Source organism: Syngnathus floridae, chromosome 13 (assembly GCF_059516105.1).
Source record: "Syngnathus floridae isolate MCC-2025c chromosome 13, RoL_Sflo_1.0, whole genome shotgun sequence".
Lineage (NCBI taxonomy): Eukaryota > Metazoa > Chordata > Actinopteri > Syngnathiformes > Syngnathidae > Syngnathus > Syngnathus floridae.
In genome coordinates this window covers 12903363-12928416 of record NC_142425.1, presented here as the reverse complement: position 1 = coordinate 12928416, position 25054 = coordinate 12903363, and the positions used below count along the sequence as shown (strand labels likewise).

The 25054-nt window shown below is 41.6% G+C and overlaps 3 protein-coding genes across 6 annotated transcripts; all 3 read left to right on the top strand.

Annotated features, from left to right (window-relative positions):
• Positions 1–188: 188 nt before the first annotated feature.
• LOC148388989 (amyloid-beta A4 precursor protein-binding family A member 3) lies at positions 189–5749 on the top strand. The gene is made up of 11 exons (XM_088394900.1): positions 189–351; positions 974–1827; positions 2157–2187; positions 2451–2596; positions 2678–2764; positions 2837–3004; positions 3076–3255; positions 3675–3887; positions 3970–4089; positions 4345–4485; positions 4673–5749. The coding sequence occupies exons 2-11, from the start codon at positions 988–990 to the stop codon at positions 4742–4744; spliced, it is 1998 nt and encodes a 665-aa protein (XP_088251026.1). The 5' UTR covers positions 189–351; positions 974–987; the 3' UTR covers positions 4745–5749.
• Positions 5750–6185: 436 nt separating this feature from the next.
• abca7 (ATP binding cassette subfamily A member 7) lies at positions 6186–19990 on the top strand. Of its 3 annotated transcripts, XM_088394899.1 has the most exons (50): positions 6186–6326; positions 6537–6625; positions 6786–6853; positions 7135–7228; positions 7340–7481; positions 7549–7673; positions 7847–7965; positions 8048–8248; positions 8329–8409; positions 8492–8702; positions 8781–8914; positions 8989–9105; positions 9415–9612; positions 9688–9890; positions 9967–10143; positions 10263–10485; positions 10552–10773; positions 10847–11051; positions 11164–11277; positions 11377–11548; positions 11687–11818; positions 12166–12305; positions 12628–12765; positions 12859–13016; positions 13133–13214; positions 13319–13521; positions 13647–13734; positions 13820–13962; positions 14055–14179; positions 14264–14365; positions 14460–14652; positions 14893–14987; positions 15296–15328; positions 15405–15510; positions 15588–15662; positions 15737–15900; positions 15965–16142; positions 16244–16359; positions 16722–16866; positions 16966–17089; positions 17163–17334; positions 17430–17556; positions 17685–17747; positions 17809–17915; positions 17989–18130; positions 18200–18334; positions 18739–18842; positions 18922–19014; positions 19092–19338; positions 19402–19990. In XM_088394899.1, exons 3-50 carry the CDS (start codon positions 6788–6790, stop codon positions 19540–19542), a joined length of 6675 nt encoding a protein of 2224 aa, XP_088251025.1. In that variant the 5' UTR covers positions 6186–6326; positions 6537–6625; positions 6786–6787; the 3' UTR covers positions 19543–19990. The 3 variants fall into 3 exon arrangements, 2 of the variants coding, with proteins under 2 accessions (XP_088251025.1, XP_088251024.1); XM_088394898.1 differs by having other exon boundaries at positions 11164–11548; XR_015862258.1 differs by lacking the exons at positions 17989–18130; positions 18200–18334; positions 18739–18842; ... (1 more) ...; positions 19092–19338; positions 19402–19990 and having other exon boundaries at positions 11164–11548; positions 17163–17237; positions 17809–17895.
• Positions 19991–20063: 73 nt separating this feature from the next.
• r3hdm4 (R3H domain containing 4) lies at positions 20064–24012 on the top strand. Of its 2 annotated transcripts, XM_088394910.1 has the most exons (8): positions 20064–20216; positions 20998–21155; positions 21259–21383; positions 21487–21604; positions 21784–21869; positions 22084–22169; positions 22425–22480; positions 22594–24012. In XM_088394910.1, the coding sequence occupies exons 1-8, from the start codon at positions 20176–20178 to the stop codon at positions 22695–22697; spliced, it is 774 nt and encodes a 257-aa protein (XP_088251036.1). In that variant the 5' UTR covers positions 20064–20175; the 3' UTR covers positions 22698–24012. The 2 variants fall into 2 exon arrangements, with proteins under 2 accessions (XP_088251036.1, XP_088251037.1); XM_088394911.1 differs by lacking the exon at positions 22425–22480.
• The last annotated feature ends 1042 nt before the right edge of the window (positions 24013–25054 follow it).

Below are 25054 nucleotides of genomic sequence, written 5' to 3'. Positions count from 1 at the left end.
ATAAACTTTTTTGCCACCCCTTCTTGGATATTATGGAAAACTTTAACATTATTACTGCCTGTATTGTGTGATTTCATATCAGATGAAATTGCCTGTCAAATAAATATGAATGTTAATTCGTCAAAAATATACAACACAATTAGCTTGCGAATATTCCTGGTGTAGTTAGAACAACTATAAAACCTGAATGCAACTTAATTTTCCCCAAACAACGTCAGCAAGTAAATAATGAAGCCAAAGTGTAGCTTCGGGGATGGCAACATGAAGAGAAAACGTTTATAGTCCTTCGAATTCTTTGAAGGATTTCATGCTTTTGTTATTGTTAGAATGACGAATAAAATCCAAGTCTGGGTAAGATTGCAGTACTTGTTCATACATGTCGCGTTCTCTCCGTGTGAGCACAAAGAAAGTCAGATGAGATCTTCTCCCCTTACTCACATTTGTGCATTCCGTTCAAATATTTATTTCTTTGAGTTTATTTTCTACTTTTTAAAGTGACCCGCTAGCTCTCGGCTTCGTCAATGCTTAATTTAGTGAGCCCACGGTTCAGTTTAAATTCTTGTCGTTTTTTTTCCAAATTCGCTAACTTTAACGCCAGTCATCGGTTTATTCAGTTCATTCTTATAGTTGACTAGTATCATTTGCATTCGCACATGTTGCATTGTACTTTGTCCTCCTTATCACAAAGGCCAAAGTGCCATGTATTTGCAAAGCGACAATCGAATTGTGGTCTGCATTCCAGCATAATTAAGCATTCATCTAATGGTCATCTTTCTGAATACAACGTGTCATGTTTTGACTTCCAACAGGCTCCGTCGATTCATTTGCATCACACATGTACTTTGTCCTGCTTATCTTAATGGGTGTTTTTCAAAGCGACCATCTTATTGTGGTCTGTATTCCAGCGTAGTCAGGTATTCATCTATTGTTCAACTTTATCAATAACTTTGTGCATTGTTTTGGCTTCCAACAGGCTCAGTTTAAAAAATGGAACCCGACCGCAGCTCTCTTGATGTGTCATCTTCTGCACCCTCAGAAAATGGAGGAGGTTCTGGCGTTGATGAGCTCCATTCCCAGGTTGGGGAATTGGAATCGCTCGATATGATAGAGCCTCCTCCGTTAGACTGGAAGTCCGACTCGTCCGCCGAAGCTGGCTCAACAGAAGAACTGGACGACGCCGGGTTCCTCTCGCCTTCTGGCGATCTAGAAAAGGCTAGCTCGGATGACCTCCCTACGAACGGCACGACGGCTTCGCTCGATGTGAACCAGCAGGAGGTTGAGACAAACACAGAGTCGGAAAAGGAGAATGAAGGGGGAGTGGAAGATGATGCAAATGTGGAGGATGAGGAAGCGAACCGAATACAAGGCGATGAAGACCACACCCGTATCCAAACGTTGCTCTGTCAACTTCAGAGGATGGGTGACGAAGCTCATACTCCCCCCAGGACACCACCTTGCCTCAACGAGCGTCCACATTTGGGGCCTTGTGATCTTGAGGAATCTTCTTCACTATCGACATCGCTAGAGGACAGCAGTGAAACGACTGGTTTGTTATTTTCTGAAAGCCACCAGAGAGATGTGTTGGGACTGCTGCAGTGCACAGACGTCGTCGGCACGACGCCCCGTGGCAGCTGCCTTCCCCACACACGGGACATGGATGCCGTCGTGTCCGTTTCCTACAGTCAGGAAGATGCCCAGAGTTTCTGGGGACTGCAGCGGGAAGAAGAACCTGTCGATTCACTTCCTGACGGAGACTTCCCTGAGCCGGTGTGGGTGAAATTGAGGGAAGAGGCTCGAGGGGAGGAAGGTTCTGCAGAGAGGGAACAGGTTGGGCAACTGTTAAGTTTATTTTGAACTAATAGTAAGAACAGAAAATCCAATGGTGTGTTTGTTAGCTTTACTTAGGCAAAGAGGACATTTTCCTTTCGATGTTACGGTTGGTTTAAAACGGATGAAATCTATTATGATTATAATTATGTGATGATAGACCAAACCTCAAAAATGAAAATGTTTGAATCACAACCTAATGATGCCTCTTTTGTACTGTGTTGTTACTAACTTTGTTTGCCTAACATATTTATCAAAATTGGTTTCACCCATAACCTAAATATTAGCAACCTCAAGTATTGATTGCAATCTGATGATGTTCTTCACAGAATGCTGATGACCGTCCTTCATACAAAGACGGTAAGTCTATCTCTATTATTTTGGTCATGGAGAAGCTGTTCAATGCATATTTGATGTCTTTTCCTTCAAGTGCTAAATTAATCAACAGGTCATTCTAGAAGCTGGATAATGTGTCCCCCTAGGCTCTTAGTAAATGGACTTTATCTACAGTGGCATGTTTATATCAAACACATATTAGAACATGGCACAGTTGAAACGATGAACCGAGATCGGACTTCTCTATCAATTGTATCAAAAATAATCTAAAGTGATTCACCTTCCAGTACCTGGCCCATGTGATCCTGAAGACCTCTTGGATGGAGTCATATTTGGTGCCAAGTACCTGGGTTCTACTCAGCTCAAGTCTGAGAAGAACCCATCAACCAATGCCCGGATGGCGCAGGCTCAGGAGGCGGTGGATCGTATTAAGGTAAAGTCCATCGTCTGCTCACCATGGACGGTAAATGTAACATCAGGTGTCTCCTTCATCATTTCTTCTCATTTATTTCAGGCTCCAGAAGATGAAACCCAACCAATGACAGAGGTGGATCTATTCATCTCCACTCAGAGGATCAAAGTTCTTTCTGCTGATACGCAGGTGGTATTTGAAAAAAAGAAAAAGAAAAATCCAAACATGCCAACACCTTACATGTGTCCTGTGTCCACCCAGGAGGCCATGATGGATCACTCTTTGCAGATGATTTCTTACATCGCAGATATTGGAGATATCGTGGTCCTCATGGCACGCAGGAAGCGAAAAGGGCAGGAAAGTTCCCCGTCTTCATCCTCCAAACCTCAGAAGTGCTTAATGCTCTGCCACGTCTTCTCCTCTGTGGATGTGAGTTTGAAAATTGGTTGTCGCTAATGTTTATCCTGCACAAATGACCCAACCTTTGCATCTCCATCCAGGCCCAGGTCATAGCTCAGGCTATCGGCCAGGCATTCGGAGTGGCCTACCAGCAGTTCCTTCATACCAGTGGCATCAAGGCCAGCGATCTGAAGCCTGGCGAGTACAGTGACTACTTGGAAAATCAGGAACTCTACAATGGAGACCTGGCGCACTTTTCTGATTCCCAGAACATCAGAGAGGTATCTACACAATGTCAAGTCAAGTTTGTTTATATAGCCCTAAATCACAGACAAGGATTCAATGCTCGTTGAGTTTGTTCAAATTGAAAAAATGTCAGTCATTAACCCTGGCTTGGTTGGTGTCATACTCAAAATCTCCAAATTTCCATGGGAGGATTTTCCGACGACGATGGCAGCTTAAATTACTTTCTTGATTGTTTTCAGGTCAGTCGTGCCGCTAGTAGCCTGATCCACAACAGCTAGCCGGCTACCCGACTCCTTTGCTGGCGGGGGATTCAGTTACACGACAGCGCCGAACTCATGAAATATGCTCGTGTTTAACCCTTTACAAAAAGAATAAGGCTCAGCTTTGATTGATGCTGTCGAATTAAAAGGGATTTAATTAAAAAATACTTTTTTTCTCCCAATTTGTGGCTCAGGTTGTTATCACCAAGGCACCAGGGGAAATATTAGGGTTGGCAGTGGTGGAATCAGGCTGGGGCTCCATTGTGCCCACGGTGATGGTGGCCAATCTTCTTCACGGAGGTCCCGCTGAGCGCTGTGGGGAACTCAGTATCGGTGATCGTATCATGTCTGTCAACGGTACCAGCATGGTGGGCCTGCCCATCACTACATGCCAAAATATCATTCAGGTAAGAAATAAAACGGCCATCAATGAAAAGTGGATTGAAAACGTAAACAAAGTGTGGATTAAAATGCAACGACTAATTTCAGGACTTGAAAAGCCAGAAGTATGTTAAGATCAGCATCGTTCACTGCCCTCCTGTCACCATGGCGATTATCAGGAGACCAGATCCGAAGTATCAGCTCGGTTTCAGTGTGGAGGATGGAATCGTAAGTCGAGTTTATGTTTTATTATTCGGTCTGCTCGTTTGGGATCAAAATGCTCATCTACAAAACCTGAACTAGATTTGGGGGGGGGGGGGGAATCTGCTTACTGTTGGAGACACCTAAATGAACGCAATCAGTACGATTGGCAAATATGGACAAATAGCTTTTCTTGAGTGTTTATTTGAATTCATATTTTACCTGTAGTCGATTTTTCTAATCTTTGTCTTTAAAATACATCATTTTTTGTCCCCTCCTCAGATCTGTAGTCTTATGCGAGGTGGTATCGCGGAAAGAGGAGGCATCCGAGTCGGACACCGCATCATTGAGATTAACGGACAGAGCGTCGTTGCCACACCACATGACAAAATCATTCAGATCCTGACTAACGCAATAGGAGAGGTAATAACGATGCACTGACATGAAAAATCATCATCATAACGTTCAATTTCAGATGTTTTCTTTCGGTGACAAAATTATTTCAGGCCAAAAACTTTGCACATCCTTAGACTCAACTTCAAACGCTCACAGTTAGATGCATTTTTTGGTATTGTAGAGTCATGTACATTTTTTTTTTTCTTCTCCATAGATTCACTTGAAGACCATGCCAGCCTCAACATATCGGCTTTTAACCGGACAAGAGCAGCCAGTGTTTCTTTGACAAGTCGAGCTGATCAGTGTTATAAGATCCACCAACATTTGCAATTACAACATAGCCACTTTGAACACAACTAAGTACTGTCTATTTTATATACCGTCAAAAACACCGAGTTGGATTTAGTACGCTTAGTTTAAATGTAGGTATGAAACAAGGTTGGAAGTAGCTGAAATCAACTAAAGTGTTTTACGCTTTATGGATTTACATAATAATGAACATTAATAATAAGCACATCGAATGGCCCTTTTGGTCTTCCAGTTTGTGTTTTTTGTGTGCCTGACCTGAAAGTGCTCAGAGAAAGTAAGTACTGTTGTACTCGCCGTTCTCGCATTCTGGTTTCAGTCATATAATGTGCTTTCAGACTTCTCGATATGCATATTGAAAGATAACTGCCGCTTGACAGAGACTTCTATATTTTTTAATCAAATTGCTCTTTTGTATTTTCATTACACACACCGTATGTGGGATATTGACATGTGGTGTTCTTTTGTATGCATAAAGAATGTGACGCAACCGGTATTTGTATGACATAATGGCCACAAAATGAGGATCACCTGCACAGCATAAAAAAAAAATCGGAATAAACATAATTGTGTTGGATTTGGATCGAAGAGAGATTAATGTCGCATTGGGTTTGGAGCTTGCGTTGATGCAAGGCCAGCTGAGAGCTTTACTGGGGCTTCGCAGAGTAATGTGGGTTGGTGTCATTTTGGAGGAAATGACACTGCAATGTGAGATATCTTCTATTGCGGTTTTCTCTTTGAGTTTTTCTCATATTCAGACAGCAGATTTGAAATATGGTGAACTGTTGTCTCTTAAAACTTGTATTTGATAAACCACACAATTTTACTCGTCATACATTTTTCATCTTGCAACAATTGACACGATAAGATTTCAGTCGTTTCCTTGAGGGTCTCTTGGTGAGCTTCAGGCTGCCTTCATAGTGATAAATGTGACATTGTAATATTTGATGTGAATAAACGAAACAAAAAAAAGTATCTAAGCAAAGTTTGATGTTCTTACAGTGTGGCTTTGTCAATGATATCCTGTTAATCCGGTTGACAAAGTTGCTGTTTACACTATCATTTGTATCTAATCTAATTTTGTAACCTCGATGTGAATTTGTTGTTTGCTATTTCTCTTTTTATATTTTCAGCATGCTCTGTGTACTTTTTTGGAATTAAGTTTGTCGGAAGAAAAATAGTAAAATATCCTCAAATATTCCAAACGCGTCAACAATTATTAGTTAGTCACTAATAACGTATTAGTAATACTGATGAACTATATTGCCGTAGTATGTATTAACATTGCGTTGTCTATGTACGGTAATATATTGATTATTGAAGAATAGATTAATAGACTCTTTGTCAAATATCCAATCAGCTTCCATAAACATTGGTGTTGACCAATCACATCATTTACCGGCTCCTTTGACTTCCGGGTACGGAAAGGTAGGTGTTCTAGGGGCAAGACTTTAAACATTTCCTCCTCGTCTCATTGTACCTAAACATAGGGAAGCGGAGAAAAGATGCCAACACCCCGGACAAAATAAAGCGGAATTACACTTTCTCTGAGAACCATAAAGGTAGGTATTAGCATTTTTACAGCTGTTATTCTCTTTATCTATGTAATAGGCTTTAATGACGTCATGTTAAATTGCTCACTCGAGTCTTGTTGATCAACAGAGACAAATGACCATTAACTGACGTAATATTAAAGAACGTATAAAAGAGGACAAACCAGGTAAAACTTCTCGTCTTAAAGCTTTTATTTTATTATTTTCCCCTCATCGAAGGTCAGGGGCTTCATAGACCTTCTTCACAACACGCCGCCCGGATTTGGTAATAAACGGACTGTCAGTCCAAAGCAGACCGAGCTGGACACGTAAGATAAAACAAGTTATATTTTTTTTAATACACTTTCGTATGTTATGATGTATTTGTAGATTTGATTCAATGGACGCGTGCATGGAAGATTCTGATGGGCTGTTTGCCCATGTGAGGAGAAGTGCGTCTCTCACCACCATGTGTTGTGTTTTAAACAGTGATGGATTTTTTCCAGCAGCTTCTTCTCCTGCTTTGGAAGAATGTCACCTGTCGCAGAAGAAACAAGGTGCTGTCATAAATTACTTTTCGATGCTTCTGGTTGTGTTCACAAATGCATCTTGAACGCTGAGCGAAAAGTGACAATTGTGTGGAGCGTCATCAAGTAGAAGCAGAAAAGGTTTATTTAAAAAAAGAAAAGAAAAAAAAGAGTAACACATGACAAACATGAAGAACGATGACAGCCGTAGTGGTGTACTACCATGACTCACCTATAGGTGGTACTGTTTTGCCACAAGGCATCCAGACTGCAGAAGATGCAATTAACCATGCATTCTCTCTCCTATGCAGGTTCAACTGATTATTGAGATCTTCTGGCCACTCTTCCTCTTTGTTATCCTCATTTATGTTCGTAACACCAATCGTCCTCATCAACAACGTGAATGTGAGTAACGTCAGCACATTTTTTTCTAAATGCCAAAATGTAATTTATAAGCCTTGAGTCATTCAAATATTCTGCAACAATCGAATCTTTTTTTTTTTTTTTCTTCCCCAGGTCACTTTCCAAACAAAGCCTTACCATCAGCAGGCACCTTGCCCTGGATTCAAGGTTTCATCTGCAACCTCTACAATCCCTGCTTTAGTAGCCCAACGTTAGGGGAGGCTCCGGGCCAAGTGGGCAACTTTGATGACTCCATGTAGGTTTACTGAATTAAAAAATGCATAATTAATTGACTTGTTTATGATGAGCTATTATGCTTCCAGAATTTCTCGTTTCTTTGTGGACGCGCAGAGGCTTTTAAACTACACTGCAAATCAGGACGTGTCAAGCCTCGCTGAACTAAAGACGACCATCCAGAATGTGGGAAGTAAACCAGCGCTCTGGCCAAGTAGGTTTAACATTTCTTTTTTGACTTCAGTAATGACTTTACATAACAGGCCATTTCAAACCCACTGTTGTTATCACGAGATGTGTTTACAATGATTTTTTCCCCCCATGTGTTATTCCAACTTCTAACTTTTATTTCTAGCTCTACTCATTTCCCTTCATGCTTCATTGCAGCTCTCTCAGTAGCGCAGTTCCTGAGACCCAATGAGAAGTTTTCCACCTACTTGAGCACCAAAGGTGGCCTTCCGCCTGCAGCTATGAATAAGCTGCTGAAGAGCCAACTTAAATTTAAGGTGAACACACTTGAACTGGATTTCACGCTTTCACATATTGCTAATGTCATGCTAACACATTTGTTGTAACTCTTCCATCTAGCCTTCTTTGGCTGCACCTCCGCTGAAGTTAAAGAATCTGCTATGCGACACAAAGCAATTAAATCAGTATCTTATTTTGGATCCAAATGATATGAATGACCTTCAACCGCAACTGTGTGCGCTGCCCAATGACGTAGCTCAGGACGCCTATCGTATCTTTCTCTCTCAGATGGACACAACCAAAATCGTCAAAAATTTCATGGTGTGAAAAATTCAATATTAAAACAAGAATTTTAGTATCATTGTCAAACATACTCGAGCTGTTTATCGTTTTCCATGTAGGCTATGAGCCCCGCTGACAAGACTGCCCTGAGACAATCCATCAGCTCGGTTGCCGTACAGTTTGCGGACATCGTCAAAGTTGTAAGAGCCCATGCTAACGTTCATCAAATCATCTTGATGATCTTTTTTCTTTTTCTTGCACCTAACCCATCCTCTTCCTCAGTTCTCATCCCTCTCCAGCTTCTCTGATATGAATGAGGAAGTCAGCCTGTTATCTCTCAAAAATTGGACTCACAAATACGAGTCAATGACAAGGATCCTGTGCAATCGCTCCGGGCTTATCACTCAAAACGTGCCATCAATCAACTCGTATGTAGACAGCGACCGGAACATGGTCTTCCAAAAAAAGGATGTCATCAACACGAATAACACTGGTAAGTTGGACACTCGATGGAACTTGAACTGGCCGTCGTCATTTTGTTTTGCTCCAACTTTGTCCGCTCCCGAAAAAGCTTTCTGCCAGAACTTGATTCAACGTATAAGAGTCAGTCCCTTGGCTAATGTATGGCGAGTCATTAAACCTATTGTCAATGGAAAACTGCTGTACACACCTGACACGCCTGCAACTCAACAAGTTATGAAAGAGGTAAAGTGAGAAGTTTTGGAATGATTACAGGCAATGATTACAATTTGTTAATCTGTTGTTTCTGTCAATTGAAGGTGAACAAGACTTTTCAAGACCTCCATATCTTCAAGGGCCTGAACGACGCTTGGTTGGAAGTGGGGCCAGAAATAATAAAGACCATGGAGACCAGAGTGGAGATTCCGGTATTAAAGGTCCGACTCCCCGTAGATATAAATTTGTTCATGGAACTTCATCCATCACTGGCGGACGCAGGGTTTTTATTTTTTCCTCTCATGGCTTTGCATTTGTAAATGACAATTATGGAAAAATTGGAAAATATTCTGACCCCTGGGGGTCCAAGCATAATGTCGGGGGAAAGAGGGGGTGGCAATGCCCCCACACACCCCTGTTGGAGCGCCGCCAGTGAAGGTCTTGTCTTCCTAATTCATATCAAAACTTTTATGCTAGCTTTAGTAATATGTGTGCATTTGTGTGTGTGTGTGCTTGCGCGGTGGGAGCAGGGCTTGCTTCGGTTGCCCGATATAGCTACGGAAGTCAACCAGCGACTGAAAAACACAAAATGGACAGCCTCACGCTTGGCTCATTTCTTGTCCAGTCCTCCACCGGATGCACCGAGGAGGTCCGGAGAAAATGCAACCTGGCAAGACCTTTACAAAGACATCAACGACACCATCACCTATCTTGCTCAAGTCACCGAGGTTTACATTTTCCAATGTCCATTTTCCAGCTGGAAGCAAGTGCAGATCTCATTGTCTTCTCTCGCATTCCAACAGTGTTTTTTCGTCAACAAGTTGGAGGGTTTCAAGGATGAAGATCAGCTGGTCAGGAGGTCTTTGGAGCTCCTCGAGGACAGAGAGTTTTGGGCAGGTGTGGTGTTTGAGCTTCCCAATTCTTCTTCCGAGCTGCCATCCAACATCTCCTACAAGATCCGAATGGACATTGATGATGTGACTCGTACTGATAGAATCAAAAAAAGGTAGTGTCGTATTTTTGACAGCGTTTGTGCTGGATGAAGTCACAATTAAATTTTTTTTGGGTTTGTTTTTCTGCAGGTTTTGGGATGCCGGCCCAGTGGCTCATCCATTCAAAGACATGCTCTACATCCGTGGAGGCTTTGTATATATTCAGGACTTGGTGGAGAAGGCGCTTTCTCGTGTTCTGACCAAAGCACAACAAAACGTTGGCCTCTACATACAGCAAATGCCATATCCGTGTTTTGTGGATGATATGTGAGTCACGCAGTCCCAAATTTTACTATGTTGCAATTTGAACCCAATTCCACATTCCATTCCACAACATGATGCACTGTGTCAAAATGTTTTTTTTTTTTCCATCTTTGTTTTCACAGTTTCCTTCGAATGTTGAATCGCACCCTGCCACTTTTCCTGACACTGGCCTGGATCTATTCGGTGGCGGTAATCATTAAGGGCGTGGTTTACGAGAAAGAAGCCAGACTGAAAGAAACCATGAAAATTATGGGTTTGAGTACAGGAACACTGTGGCTCAGTTGGTTCATCAGCAGTCTTGTGCCTTTCCTGCTGTCAGCCGCTCTCCTGATTGCCCTGCTTAAGGCAAGAACATTGCATCAGATGTAACAGACACAAAAAACGAACACATTTTGCTTTTCTCCTCTCTAGTGGGGTGAGATCCTGCCATACAGCAATATGTTGGTGGTCTTTTTCTTCCTGATGGCCTTTGCCACCGCCACCATCACGCAGTGCTTCCTCATCAGTACTTTCTTCTCCAAGGCCAACATGGCCGCCGCCTGCGGGGGGCTCATCTACTTTGGCCTCTACCTTCCATACGTGCTGTTTGTGTCGTGGCAAGACCGTGTCACCATCACTGTAAAGGTTTTTGCTGTGAGTGGAGAAAAAGAATTCATTTGACTTCTGATACATTTGGTGCTGGTTTAAAAGTGCTTTCTTTTCTCAGAGCTTTCTGTCTCCCGTGGCCTTTGGGTTTGGCTGTGAGTATTTCTCTCAATACGAGGAGCAAGGCATCGGGATCCAGTGGCACAATTTACACTCCAGTCCAGTGGAGGACGACCCGTACAACTTCGCTACGTCTATAGCGATGCTTTACGTGGATGCTTTTCTCTACGGGGTGGCAGCCTGGTACATCGAAACGGTGTTCCCTGGTATGACCCACCTTCTACCAATCAAACTTGACTGAATTGTGTTTTTAAGTATCTTTCTCTAACATGTTGATATCCGAGTGAATCAAAGTGATGGGCAACGCGTGTGCTCCAGGTGAATACGGCATCCCGAGGCCATGGTACTTCCTCTTTCATGTCAACTACTGGAAGGGAATTTCCATGGAGGATGGCATTCCAATTCCCTCTGCCCCCGCAGAGCGCGTTAAAGGTGAGACTAAAAAAGTGTACACGGTAGCTTTTTTTGTGTCCTTGACTTTTTTCCCCCTCCATACTTGTTTATGTATCCACGGCAACTATGTGTACGTAGATCGCATCGAAGCCGACCCAAGTAACCTTGTCCTTGGAGTCAACATAAGTAACCTGGTGAAAATCTACAAGAAAGGATCCAAGCTGGCTGTCAACCATCTCAACCTGAAGTTCTATGAGGGGCAGATCACTTCATTTCTGGGTCACAACGGAGCAGGAAAAACTACTACCTTGTATGAGCAGATTAAGTTTTGGATTGTCTAACTAGTGTTTGTCTCACATTTCCACTTGTATTTTCAAGATCTTTTTTTATGTTCATATATTGTCCCATAATTAATTTGAAATCCAGACTAATTGTGCTTGTATGTCAGATCTGTATTGACAGGTATGTTCCCACCCACCTCGGGCACGGTGTACATTAACGGGATGGACATACGCTACGACGTGGACAGCATTCGAAGGACTTTAGGTGTTTGCCCCCAACATAATGTCCTGTTTGATGTGTAAGGATTGATTACATGCACTTGCATCCAAGTCAATACAACACTTCTTTCTTTATGAACAAAATGTCCAAGCTGAAGTTTTAACTTTGTCGCGGTGTTAATTTAAGTTTTTCTGATTGTGTGACTGAACCAGATAATGCATTGGTCACTTCTATATTGTATATTATATATTCTTCTATAGTACTGAAACATTCAACAGGTGGACAATCAAGAGTTAAAATGCAACAGTTTTGGTTCAGCCAGAAAATCCACTCAAAAGTTTTTGGGAGTGTGTCATGTATGTCATGAATTCAAAGTTTGCTTCTTATCTCTTAAGGTTTATACTCTCTGTCTCTCTGTGCCTGTAGTCTTACAGTGGAGGAGCATGTGTGGTTTTATGGACGTCTGAAGGGTATGTCCAAAGACGAGGTGAATGCCGAGCTTGACTCTTGGCTTGAAGAAGTTGGACTTCTTCACAAACGCCATGAACTGATTGAAACCCTCTCTGGTGAGCTCATGCATAGTAACCAATATGGGGGAAAATAATACCTGTTTTTAAGAGGAGTTTGCTTTTAAAAAAAACTTTGGGCATATTAGTTAAAACTGTCTGTATGACCTGACAGTAGTACATAATTAAAATGTTCCTTGGGGGGGGGGAAATAGCCATCTCTGGTTCCATCTTGTGGCTCTGATTTGCAAGAAACAACCGTGCCCCAGGAAAAACAACCCATCGAAACTAGTATGAGGTCATAATGACTGATGATAAATGATTTTGGTCTGCTTTTGAAAATTGCAAAGTCCACCTTTGACCTTTCTACTATCACAACCAGGTGGCATGAAGAGGAAGCTGTCGGTGGCAATAGCATTTGTCGGAGGCTCCAAGGTGGTTGTTTTGGATGAACCTACAGCAGGGGTGGACCCGTACTCCCGTCGGGGCATTTGGGACTTGTTGCTGAAATACCGCAAAGGTGAACTGAAAGCGTTAGCTCGACTTGCATCAATTGAGAGGGCCTTTTCGGTTACATTGGCCGTAGGTAACCCCCATGTTTTCTCTTTGTTAGATCGAACCATTATCCTTTCTACTCATTACATGGACGAGGCAGAGCTACTTGGCGACCGCATTGCCATCATCTCCCACGGAAGGCTGCGCTGCTGTGGATCACCACTTTTTCTGAAATCGAAACTGGGATCTGGCTACTCCCTGACTGTTGTCAAAAAGGTGCTGCATTTTCTCGTCAATGTCTTTTTTTTTTTTTTTTAAATTAAGCCCATGAGTGGTAAAAAAAAAAAAAGATAAAATGTAAATAACATCAGTGGAACTGTCATGTTTTTCAGGAGAGCAATTTATTGCATCCTGGAGACATACGCAGACCCTGTAATGGAGACCTGGGACCACCTTATGTGGACAATACTTCATGTAAGTTTTCTTTGCGAAGATAGATTTCAAAGTTTTCAAATTGTTTTCTTGTCTTGACATGTACTGAATGTGTTTCTTCTTCTTTTTCTTTTCATTTATGGTAGCCATGGAAACACTGATATCCTTGGCACAGCGCCACTTTCCTGATTCCAAGTTGGTGGAGGAGACAGGACGTGAGGCGGTCTTGAATCTACCCCAGGAAGCCTCCAAGGACAGCCGTTTGGCTGTCTTCCTGTCTGAACTGGATCGGAATCTAACCGAGATTGGAATTGAAAGCTATGGCCTGTCTGACAGTAAACTGGAGGACGTAAGCAAAACACACAAAAAAAAAAACGCACCAATGTGTTGTCACCCAAAATTTGGTTTCGCTAAACCTTTTGTCAAAAGTTTTGCCGTCATACATATTTGAAGTACCTACCGTTTCTTCTCTAGATCTTTCTACGAGTGGTAGAGGAAACTGCGGAACCAGACCTGCAGACTGATTCTACTCAGCAGACACATGAAGAAGAGCCTAAAATAGGTACACACAAGCTTTTAACACCGAATAACTTTCACTTCCGCTATGAGCTAAGCTCAGATTGGATTCCTACAATGTGTTGTCACAGAACCTGAGGAGACAGACATGCTGAGTGGACTTGGCCAAGGTGCCACCTTGACTGGATGGAATCTGACCCGCCAGCAGCTGAGAGCTCTCTTCACCAAACGATGGCTGTATGTCCGCAGAAGCCGTCGAGCCCTCTTTGCTCAGGTAATCATAAATTGCAGGAGAAATGTACGTCGCTATTGGGGACAAATGAAAATACACATAAATAATATATGTAAATTCACTATGTGCGACAGATTGTGCTGCCTGCTGTGTTCGTGCTGGCCGCTCTGTTTGTCAGTCGTGTTGTACCGGAGCTTGGGAAGTATCCCTCACTGCAGCTCCAGCCTTGCATGTATGGAGAACAGTACACCTTCTTCAGGTACTCACTCAATTTGCTCAGTGTATGATCTCGACACCTCGTTAGTCGCCATTCTGACCTGAGCCGAGGTCAATGCCTTTACAGCAATGATACTCCTGGAAACCCACCGATGGAGAAGCTACTCGAAACCTTGCTGGACCTGCCAGGTTTTAGTACCAAGTGTTTGGAGAACATCAAATACATTCTGTAAGATTCAAACACCTTAATAAACTAAAGCTTCCTACTGGTCTGTTTGTGGTGGACTAAACTTCATCTTGGGTGCTGTCCCACGGTCCTGCAGGGCCCAAAAGAATGACAGCCAACCAGGACGTGAGTTCAAACGGCCCCATATCCCCATCTCCACCCAGGAAATCTTCACAACAGGCAACTGGACCAAGGAGAGGCCTTCTCCGGATTGTCAGTGCAGCACAGAAGATGCACGGCATATGCTCCCAAGGTGTCCGAAGGGGGCCGGCGGACTTCCCCCTCCTCAGGTTAGCGTCAATTAGCATATATATGTATTTATTTTCACATATTTATATATTTCTAAGGGCATTGCAATCATCATTAATGCTGTTATGTATGATTGGTAAAATATTGTATAAATATTATATATATTGTAATGATGATATAAAATATGAAATATATATTTTAAGGGCATTACAATTCCTCATTAATACTGATTGGTAAGATTTAATGCCCAATGCAAATTGATTTTACGACTGGAATTTCAGGTTCCAAGTCCCTATGGTGTCGTCCTGCAAAATCTGACGGGTTACAACATGTCAGATTACCTGGTGAAGACCTACTCACAAATTCTTAAGAAGAGGTACATCCAAAATTACATTGATGGAATTTTCCTTTTCTGTTGTTTTTTACTTCAGATTTTTTAGTAAGATCAATGGCAACAAGATTGTACTTCACCCATTGATTTTTTTTTTCTGTATTGTTTTTCATTCTTTTTGTCTTTCTTTCTCTCCTTTTCTCTTTCTTTCTTGCTTTATTATAGTTTATATTTTTTCTTTTAATGTCCCTATATAGCATAGCATTTTCCTTTTCATATTAGAGACAGCATTTCGATTCTCAATCCCTGAATTTAGGCTGCTGGAATTTGACCCAAATACTGTTCTCTTACAGCCTGAAGGCCAAGACCTCGGTGAATGAACTTAGGTAAATGTCTGACTTTTTTTCCAAGACCTGTTATATTTTCAGCCACGCCGAAGTGATTGAAGTCACTGTGTTGCAGATATGGCGGCTTTTCCCTGGGAAGCGTACGGCCTTTACCTAAGGACTTTATTGTCCAAGATTCAGTCACAAAGATCCGAAACAAGTACCGAGACTCGATTCCACAGGTGTATTGCATGCTTTTTTTTTTTTTTTTCCCCACCCCTATCTGTCATTCAACACTAACATTTTTGATTCTTCACAGTATAGTGCATTGAATGACTTCTTAAACAATGTGGTTGGATTTCTGGAACGTCTTGATGCACAAAATAACGTCAAGGTAGCTTTGTCTTTCAAGAAATATCCAAAGTTGATTAGATTTTTCTGACATGTTTTTTTTTTTTTTCCTACTAGCTGTGGTTCAATAACAAAGGCTGGCACTCTTTGGTGGCATTTGTCAACGTGCTGAACAACGGCTTGCTCCGAGCCGGACTACAAGACGATTCACAAAATCCAAGCATCACAGCCTATAATCACCCACTGAACCTCACCAAGGAGCAGCTTGGGCAAATTGCCAAGTGAGTCCTCTACGAGCGAGGTCCATTTGGATAGCGATGACATTTCCTCTTTTGTTTTTTTTAGGATGTCGAGTTCAGTGGACCTTGTGCTTTCTGTCTGTGTGATGTTTGCCATGTCCTTTGTGCCAGCCAGTTTTGTGCTTTATCTAATTGAGGAAAGAGCCAGTAAAGCAAAACACCTCCAGTTTGTAAGTGGCGTCCAACCAATCCTCTACTGGGTGGCGACCTTTTGCTGGGACATGGTCAGTACAGCTCCAAAAAAAAAGTTGGACAAAAATGGCCCGTTATGGAGGCCAGAGGGTTAATCTGTTTTTTTTTTGCTTCTATTTTTCCATTGTTTCAGCTGAACTACACGGTCCCGGCCATTATCGTGGTGCTCATCTTCATCGGCTTCCAGCCGGAAGCGTACGTCTCAGGCAGCAACCTGCCGGCTCTCATCATGCTCCTCCTCTTCTACGGGTACGTTTTGAGCACAGCTTTTTTGAGTAGACTTGTAATTGATGAGTCAGTACTGATGAGGGGTACTGGTATCGGTGGCGATCCTTTTTTTAATTAAGGTAGCTGTACTCGTGAGGTATCTGCTGCTCCCTAGTGGCCTTTTTATGATCAGAAACAAAAATGGAAAGAATAGAAAATTGCTATTGATGTTATGAAATTTGAAAGAAAATTGTTAAAAATGTTTAAATGATCTGTCATTATTTTGTTTTGGGGTGAGTTGGATGGAAAGTACTAGTGGTAGTACTCGTCCTACCATAATATAGGCGGTATTGCGCAACCCTAGCCAATATTTGGAATGAATGAATTGCTTGTTTGATCAATAGGTGGTCCATCACCCCCTTGATGTATCCAGCATCCTTTGTGTTCACCGTTCCCAGCACGGCCTACATTGTTTTGACCTCTGTCAACCTCTTCATTGGAATTAATGGCAGCATTGCAACATTTGTTTTGGAATTGTTTGACGATGAGGTAAAATTCTCAGGGACTCTATTAGGGACTTCTCGTATTCCATTTCCAGTTTTCAAATGTTGCTAGTGTTTGACTTTGTGGATATTTGTGCCTTTACAGCATTTAAACAGGGTGAATAAGGTCCTGAAGAAGTTGTTGCTCATTTTCCCTCATTACTGCTTGGGACGAGGACTCATAGACCTGGCTAAAAACCAAGCTAAGGCTGACATCGCTCAGAGACTTGGTATGGAGATCTTTTAAATACTTGCACGTTTTTGAATTGAATACTTTTCCTTCTTCTAATTTTCCTTCCTCAGGCATGAAGAAGGCCTTGGACTACCCTTTGCGTTGGAACTTGGTTGGAAAGAACCTCTTCGCTATGGGAACTCAGGGTGTTATCTTCTTTGCCTTTACCTTAATGCTGCAGTACAAGTTCTTCATTGCTTACAGGAGTATCCGAAACTCCTGTCTTAGTTGGTCGTGCTTCAAGTATGCTCACTTTTCAGATGCGTGTATACGTCACGTTCAATTCCTACACCTGTCTTGACCATAAAAATACTATCAATCCGCTTTGGTGTGTTCAGGCAACGCTCGGTCGTGTGTGGGAGCCCGCCTCTTGGCCCAGAGGACGAGGACGTGGCCAGAGAAAGAGAGAGGGTCAAAACCGGCAAAGCCGATGCCGACATCATCACCACGATTGACCTGACCAAAGTGCGTATTTTATTTTGTCAGTGATTTAAAAAAAATAAAATAAAGCATGCCTCTCAAGTACTTTAAAATCAAGTGGATGAAAGTAGGTCGATATCTACCTCATATATTTTTATGCTTGTGTTGTGCAGATTTACAAAGCTGGCAAGAAGCCAGCAGTCTATAAACTCTGCCTGGGGATTCCTCGTGGCGAGGTGAGGACTATGAGAAGTTACTTGCATGGTCTTTATTACTTACTGAATATTTCTCTTCCAGTGTTTCGGCCTGCTGGGTGTCAACGGCGCAGGGAAGACATCGACTTTTCGCATGTTGACCGGAGACACGTCTATTACCTTCGGAGAGGCTTACCTCAACCGCCACAGGTTGACCTTTTCTCCACCACCCTGTTTTGACCTTCAAAGAAGTGCACACAAAATATATTTCTGTGTTTTCTAGTGTCCTGAGAGAGTTGGACCAGGTTCACAAGCTGATGGGATATTGCCCGCAGTTTGACGCCATCTGCGACCTTTTGACCGGCATTGAACATCTGGAGCTGTATGCTCGGCTCCACGGTGTGCCTGAGGAGTCCGTCAAAGAGGTGTTATACAAAGGAGTTATTTTCAATTGAAAATCTTACGCGACAGGATCATTTTGTGTTGTCATTTAGGTGGCTCAGTGGGGTGTGAAGAAAATGGGACTGAGCCAGTATGCCAAACAAGAGGCCGGAAGCTACAGCGGAGGCAACAAGAGGAAGCTGTCCACCGCCATCGCCCTCATCGGCGCTCCGCCTGTTATATTTCTGGTGAGGTGACCCCAAAATGGTGCTTGAGATAACAGCACCACGACAGATGTGACTTTAAAGTGACAAGTAACTGATGTGAGGCAGAAAGCCATTTTAGGGCAGTGCTGAAAAGCTCTTTGCTATTTTAAGCAATGTTGGGAATCACTCACGACAGCTGCAATGACATTGTCTTGGGACGATTGAATGATTTTTGGTTGATGTGATGCCACCCCTGGCGTTCCAGGCGTTCAGATAGACTTATATGAGCTCCCGCTGGAGCGTTACCGGGGAAATGTCGCCCTCTGGCGGACACGCCGTTGTAAATGAATGGGCTTTCGCACTTTGTGCAGAGAAGTCAATTTGCAACTTTGAAATCGTCCTGCATTTACAAAACACTCTTGTCATATTTTCATCTTTGCTTTCAGGACGAGCCCACCACAGGTATGGACCCAAAGGCAAAAAGGTTCATGTGGAATTGCATCCTCTGCTTCACCAAAGAGGGAAGAGCGGTCGTTCTGACCTCCCACAGGTAGACAGTGAATATCAAATTTACGTACTTAAAACTACTTCAGTGTAATAGAAAGTTGATGTTTCACTTGCATGATCAGTATGGAGGAATGTGAGGCTCTTTGCACCAGAATGGCTATCATGGTCAATGGACGTTTCCAGTGTCTTGGTTCTGTGCAGCACTTGAAGAACAGGTAACACTTCCCCTCTTACACATTTTAATATAGAGAAATTACAGTGGAAATAATCTTACACGTTGTTCATAAAACAGATTTGGTGATGGCTACACCATCATCCTGCGTCTGGCAGACAGCGAATCCAATCCAGACACGTGCCCTGTCAACAACTACATCAAGAACACCTTCCCCCTGATCGAGCTGAAGGAGCGCCACCAGAATGTGCAGCAGTACCAGCTTCCAGCACACGCCTGCTGTCTGGCTCAGGTGTTTGGCGTGCTGGCCAAATATAAAGAGCTGGGCATCAGTGACTTCTCCGTTTCACAGACCACCCTGGACCAGGTAAGACTCAAGGACACATGCCTTCCTCTAAAAAGTGAAATGAACCTATTGTCCGTTCCGTAGGTCTTTGTCAACTTTGCTAAGGAGCAGACGGATGATGAACAGCCCACAAACGCCGCCGTCGATAAAGGTGCTGTAAAGAGCAACACGGTCCCTCAACACATTGAGCTGAGACACTGCAACAAAGGAGCCAAAGAAGTATGAGCGAAACAAAAACATATCAAAGGGATGTAAAAAATGGAGATGCAGCAATGGTGCCACTAATAGGCCAAAAAGAGAGCACTCAAGATTTTGCAGCTATATCACTGTGATAAGGTCGTATGGACAAATTATTTGTTTGTGTTCCCTTGGAACATGGCTTCACTAACCCAGTACCAGCATGGAAAGGCCATTTAACTTTGTTAACATATTGTTGTTTAAATTTTGTACAGTTTTTATATTTTCTAAGGACTCAATAAAGGTTGAGAAATACTACTCCAGTGTTTGGAGCCAATGCACATGTAGTGCCAAATAGCTCATTCTGAAAGTGGCAAATTGAGCAGCGGTGCTGCCAAACATGTCTCACAATCAGGAAAGTTTTGTAAATAGTGATTTAATCTGTAAATTTTGCACTGGGATTATTTCTTTTTCCCAATAAAAACAATTCAAATCATGCTGTCATTTCGTCTTTTTTTTTTCCTTCAAATCTTGTGGCGAGTGAGCTACTTCGTTTTCGTCCGATCTTTGGTGGGGGCGGGACTGGGACGGGCCAGCTATTTTTATCGTCTGTCCAAGCTAGTTAGCTACTGCTAACATTGGAGCGATCGTTCTCGCCACGGTTAAATCTTTTGTAATAAAATGGTCGTTGTGACAAACCATAATGAAGAGCAGGATTACATGTGAGTGAAAATGACGCGTGTCGATCATTAGCCAAGCCACTCTACTAATGTCCATTTAAATGAACATTTTTGTCCTCTTTTGTTCTCGTACAATGTAGTAAGTGCACTGACATTTCGCGTCTGATTTCCGATCAATAATATTGTTCATTTTATTGTATATTTGGTTAATATAGAGTTCACCTATCATTGTTTGCACTTGAATCGTTTATGTTTATCAGTGAGAAATTCATGGAAGTTGAAATTCACTTTTTTTTTATTAAATCTTTGTCTTTATTAGATCCATCCAAATATATTTAGTTAGTTATTTTGCACATTAACTGAGACGTTCTGCTGTTATTTAAAGCCCTCACGGTTAAACATTGCATCATCCACTGCAGTACTTCATCTACTGACCTACATTCGCTGCACTCATTATAATGGTACCACCTGCACAAATACATAAGAATATAAATCCATCCTTGAGAAAATAGGTCCATTTACTAAAGACATGTATGTAAATACAATTATTAATAAACAACTATTTTCAAATGTTTAACAACAGTTTAACATGAAACGAGACTGCATGGCTTGTCTGGTCAATGGGTAAGTCAACTCGACTTATTTATAGAGCACCTAAAAAAAAGTTAAGTCCAAACACTCCTGCAGCGTGTTCGAGTCCTTGGAAAAATTGTCATTATTGATTGGGGAAGTACTGAACACTAAAGTGAATTGCAGCACCCTTCTAAACTCAGAATGAGGGTTCCTTTGAATATTCTAAAAGGTGTTTTTCTTATGTTGGCAGCCTGATTGAGGAGCGTAAATGCACCTCCCTGCCCAACTCTCCAGCCAAGCGAGCGTGTCCCAGCAAAAAGAAACAGTTCTATATCAACCAAGCCATCCGCAACTCTGACCTCACGCCGCGAGCCAAAGGCAAGAAGAGTCTGCGCCGACAGGAGAACAGTAAGATCCAAATTGACAACACTAGATTGAGAACTGATTCTTATATTTATATTATCTTATATATTTTTATCTTTCTGATTCTTATGTATAAAAAAAAACCCAGCACGTTTTCTTGCCAATCTTCTTGAGAAGGACGACGAGTGTTCCAAAGATGAACTAGAAGTTTGCAGTACTCCAGCAATCCCGTCTATCTTCACGGAGGCCTGGACCAATGATGACTACATCGAGGTTAATGCTAACCCGGTTTTTTTTTTTGTTTTTTTTTAAGGTTTCTGCTGCTGGATCAGATCCGTTCATGTCCACTTTGTAAAACCACTTCTTGTTCTCTTAGCCATGGAGTGACTTCATGAATTGCTCTGGAGAAGAGCAGGAGAGACTTTTGTCCCTGCTCGAGCAGGAAGTGGCCAAAAAGAAACTCGCCAGTTGTCTCCTTAAAGACCAGAGGAATGGTAATTCATTCAAAAGTGATGGATATTCCAAAGTAGTTTCAGCAAACTTTGACTTTGGCGTATAAAACCTGAACATTTGATGGGATCAAGGAAAAGAAAAGTATTTGACATCAATAGTTCACTCACTAATTGATTCATTGTTGTGGCTGTGTTTTATTATCCAAGTTGTCTTTCCACAGTAAATCCTGCCTTCACAGCTCAGGAATGTTTCCAGCGAATCGACCGGAGACTGCGAACAACATTGAGACGAAGACAAATCCCTGTGGTGAGTTCGCTCTTAGAAAAATTATTCTTTTATTCATGCTTTGTTTTATTTTTTATCCTTCTTTGCGCTTAAAGTTATTTAACCGGTGTGCGCAGCTCCTTTTTTCAACACTCGTTTTTTTTTTCATTTTTGGATTTGTGAAGCATTTCCAAATGCATTTTCATGTATAGAAAATATTCTCCTTCTCCTTCTCATCTTCCCTTCCTTCTCACAGGGAACGCTGGAAGTCCTTGAAGAAAACGTTCTGAGCTTCTTCCTCACGCAACCTCATTCAGTTTACACAGCCAACCTCTCCAGCAGGTGGGTGTTTTTTTTTTTTTCCCCTCCATGTGTAGTATGTTTCCACTCAGTGTTGGTCTTCTGTCTGGAAAAAAAAAAGTCAAGTATTGTATACAGTAGCATGGATGGATCCCTCATACCATAGAAGACAGATTTTTTTTTTTGTTCTACTGAAACTACTGTAGCAAAACAAGAACATTCCAAGAACGTGTGCTATTTAAATCACATCAGGTTGCAGTTAATTGCTTGATGTGGATTTTCTTGTTTGTGGCTCAGCTTTGAAAGGCTGCTGCTCCATGCCGTCTGCCAGTACATGGACCTTGTCTCTTCAAGTGAGTGTGGCCTTGGGATCTTTTCACTGACAGTGGCTATTAAAAGTGTACACCCCCCCATGCCAATCAGCCGATCATATTCAAATAAATATTTGTTGTTGTTGTTCTCCCAGGCAGCAACTTGAATGGGTGTCGTCAGACTGAAGTGGTCAACAAACAGGAGGACTTCCTGCCTCCTGCACTTTTGCTGTCGGCCTATTTGGACCAAAGGTGCTAAGATGAGGCCCACACTCACCAGCCTGGCCTTAAACGTGTGCGCAACAATATCCTCGGTGAGGTTGATGCAGGTCAGAAGAATGTACCATCTGTAAGATTGAGCCTGGTTGGGCCTCTGACTTGATTATCACGGAATCAAATTTGTTCATTAACGTCCTACATAGCAGTTTGGATGCACTGCTGAGATGCAAAGTCCTCAAAACATGTAATTAAGTACAATGTGTTACAAAGGGAAGTTATTAATGACCTTAATATTTTACCCCGCCGCAATCCTGCGGTTCACTCGGTGCTTGACGTGCTGAAATTTGATGGTGCATGTTCTCAGTTTTTGTGTTGATAACAGAACACATTTTTGGTCATGGGTTGGTAAATGTGTTTTCTTTAACTTGTCAGGATAGAAATGTTACTTTAATTGTGTGTTACTTACATAATGAGATATTGGACATGAGAAAATCCAAAGGATATCTAGTTGGATACATTTACATCGAGGTCAGCCATTTATTTCTAGCGAATTAACAATTTAATAGTAATATTTCCAATTTTGTTTTTACTTGGGAATTATGTATACAGTACTATACTTAAAGGACCTTGTCATGCAGAAAAAAAGTTCTAAATATGAATCAAGACTTATAATGATGATAACATGAGTTGAGAAAAAAATGCTTTTGGGTGGCGGTAAATTGCTAAATTGCTTTACCAATTAGCGGCATTAGCCTGTAGCAAACTAGTTAGTGCATGAATCATGGTCATTGAAATGTCTCACCCTTGTGCTGTAGCTAAACGAGTACTTTTGTCTTTGTACGTAGTATGGAGTAACCAGTTTAAAAAAAAAAAAAAAAAAGGTTGTGAAGAAGCACTTCTGCCTTAGGAAAGCAAATCTATTTCTACGTTTGTACTTTACTGAACTTTAGAAACACATAGCAGGTTATTTTTAAGCAAATCAAATCCCAGTGTCTTCATGGAACAAGGCTTGATCTGTTGACTTTTGTTGTCAACAACCAAAGTTTGTATGAAATCTCATTTCTCAGGTGGTGTATGATTTTGCCACTCAATGTCATATTGTAATTTCACTCTTCAAGATGATCATGTATCATCTTTATTTGCCAACGCCTTCTATTATTCATACTGTAAATATTAAGCCTTTGGGTGTGATCATTTTACACACAAGATTGTGTACATATTTGTGTGTGCTACGGTTATGGTGCTTATTTATAATTATCATTACGACGTTGTATTTTTCTCTTTTGATTATGTGCATGAAAGTTCTGGAAGCCATGTCTGATTTAACAGTTTAATAAACATTACTTTAAAGCGCACCATCTTCTGCTTTCATTCGTTTTACCTTAAATGGATGTTAGGCAGGTAGTTATTCTTACTCTATCCGCTAGGTGTCACTGTTGTATACAGAAATGCCACAACGTCCAGAAAAGAGGCTAGTGGAAATTCGTTTGAACATTGATTTGATATGTTGAGTTCTAGTGACTAGGCCCAACTAGTTTCTTGTATTAGAAGCCTCCGGGGCTCTACTAGTAGACCCAGAATACTCACCAGTAGTTTTGCCTCACGCTTTTCTTCTATTGCACTGAAATATTTTATTATAAAATGTCAAACAATTAATTTAATATTATTTAAATTAATCTCTTAAAATGTTTTTGATTGAAATGACTTGATATTTCGGAATTGTGTAGAAACTTACCGAGTGTCCAAACAAAACTTATGTGAGGAATGCAAACTATGACTGCCTCGCACAAGTCTAATGACTAATGATATGCTTTTGGCAGTATGTCAAAATGATGACCTAATTTACTGCAAGCAGTGGTTCAACAGTTTTTTTTCCCCAATTTAAATGTTATTAAATCTGCTCCTGTTTGCACGAAAGATAAGTTCTTTGATGTTTTGCATTTTGTTTTCATTTTGTATAATAATGAATGTGAAATGAAGTCTCATTCCGAACCATGATTTGAATACTGAACCCAATGAGCAAAATTGTAAATCCTCTTTTGCGCTTGTCACAATGACTACACACACACTCCAGATGGGAAGTTACATGATGAGATTATCAGTAATTGGCTTTAGTCGTGAACAGAACTGTGGACATAGAGTGCCAGTTTTTGAACCAATATTGATTTGTCATTTCTGCAAGTTTGTTTTTTCTGTGTCATTGCACCTAAGGCCCAAAGATAAATATTCTAGCCACAGAATATTCTTATATGAGGATTTTTTTCCACAGTGAAGTGTGAGTCACAGTTGGGATACTTGTACAAGTTATACGCAATAATGCAAAAGTTCTTTTCTCTAAAAATAGTTTTCAGTTTTGACTGCGGGGTATTGATTTAACAATATTTTTTGACAGTACTA

Excerpts from the sequence above, each read along its gene's own strand:
- LOC148388989 (XM_088394900.1), top strand. The coding sequence starts at position 988 with ATGGAACCCGACCGCAGCTCTCTTGATGTGTCATCTTCTGCACCCTCA. Across the intron at positions 3,005-3,075 it reads ACGTCTTCTCCTCTGTGGAT|GCCCAGGTCATAGCTCAGGC; the intron begins GTGAGTTTGAAA and ends ATCTCCATCCAG. Across the intron at positions 4,090-4,344 it reads TCAGTGTGGAGGATGGAATC|ATCTGTAGTCTTATGCGAGG; the intron begins GTAAGTCGAGTT and ends TCCCCTCCTCAG.
- abca7 (XM_088394898.1), top strand. The coding sequence starts at position 6,788 with ATGGATTTTTTCCAGCAGCTTCTTCTCCTGCTTTGGAAGAATGTCACC. Across the intron at positions 14,653-14,892 it reads GCGGACTTCCCCCTCCTCAG|GTTCCAAGTCCCTATGGTGT; the intron begins GTTAGCGTCAAT and ends CTGGAATTTCAG. Across the intron at positions 17,557-17,684 it reads CCACGATTGACCTGACCAAA|ATTTACAAAGCTGGCAAGAA; the intron begins GTGCGTATTTTA and ends TGTGTTGTGCAG.
- r3hdm4 (XM_088394910.1), top strand. The coding sequence starts at position 20,176 with ATGGTCGTTGTGACAAACCATAATGAAGAGCAGGATTACAT. Across the intron at positions 20,217-20,997 it reads AATGAAGAGCAGGATTACAT|CCTGATTGAGGAGCGTAAAT; the intron begins GTGAGTGAAAAT and ends TTATGTTGGCAG. Across the intron at positions 22,170-22,424 it reads ACAGCCAACCTCTCCAGCAG|CTTTGAAAGGCTGCTGCTCC; the intron begins GTGGGTGTTTTT and ends TTTGTGGCTCAG.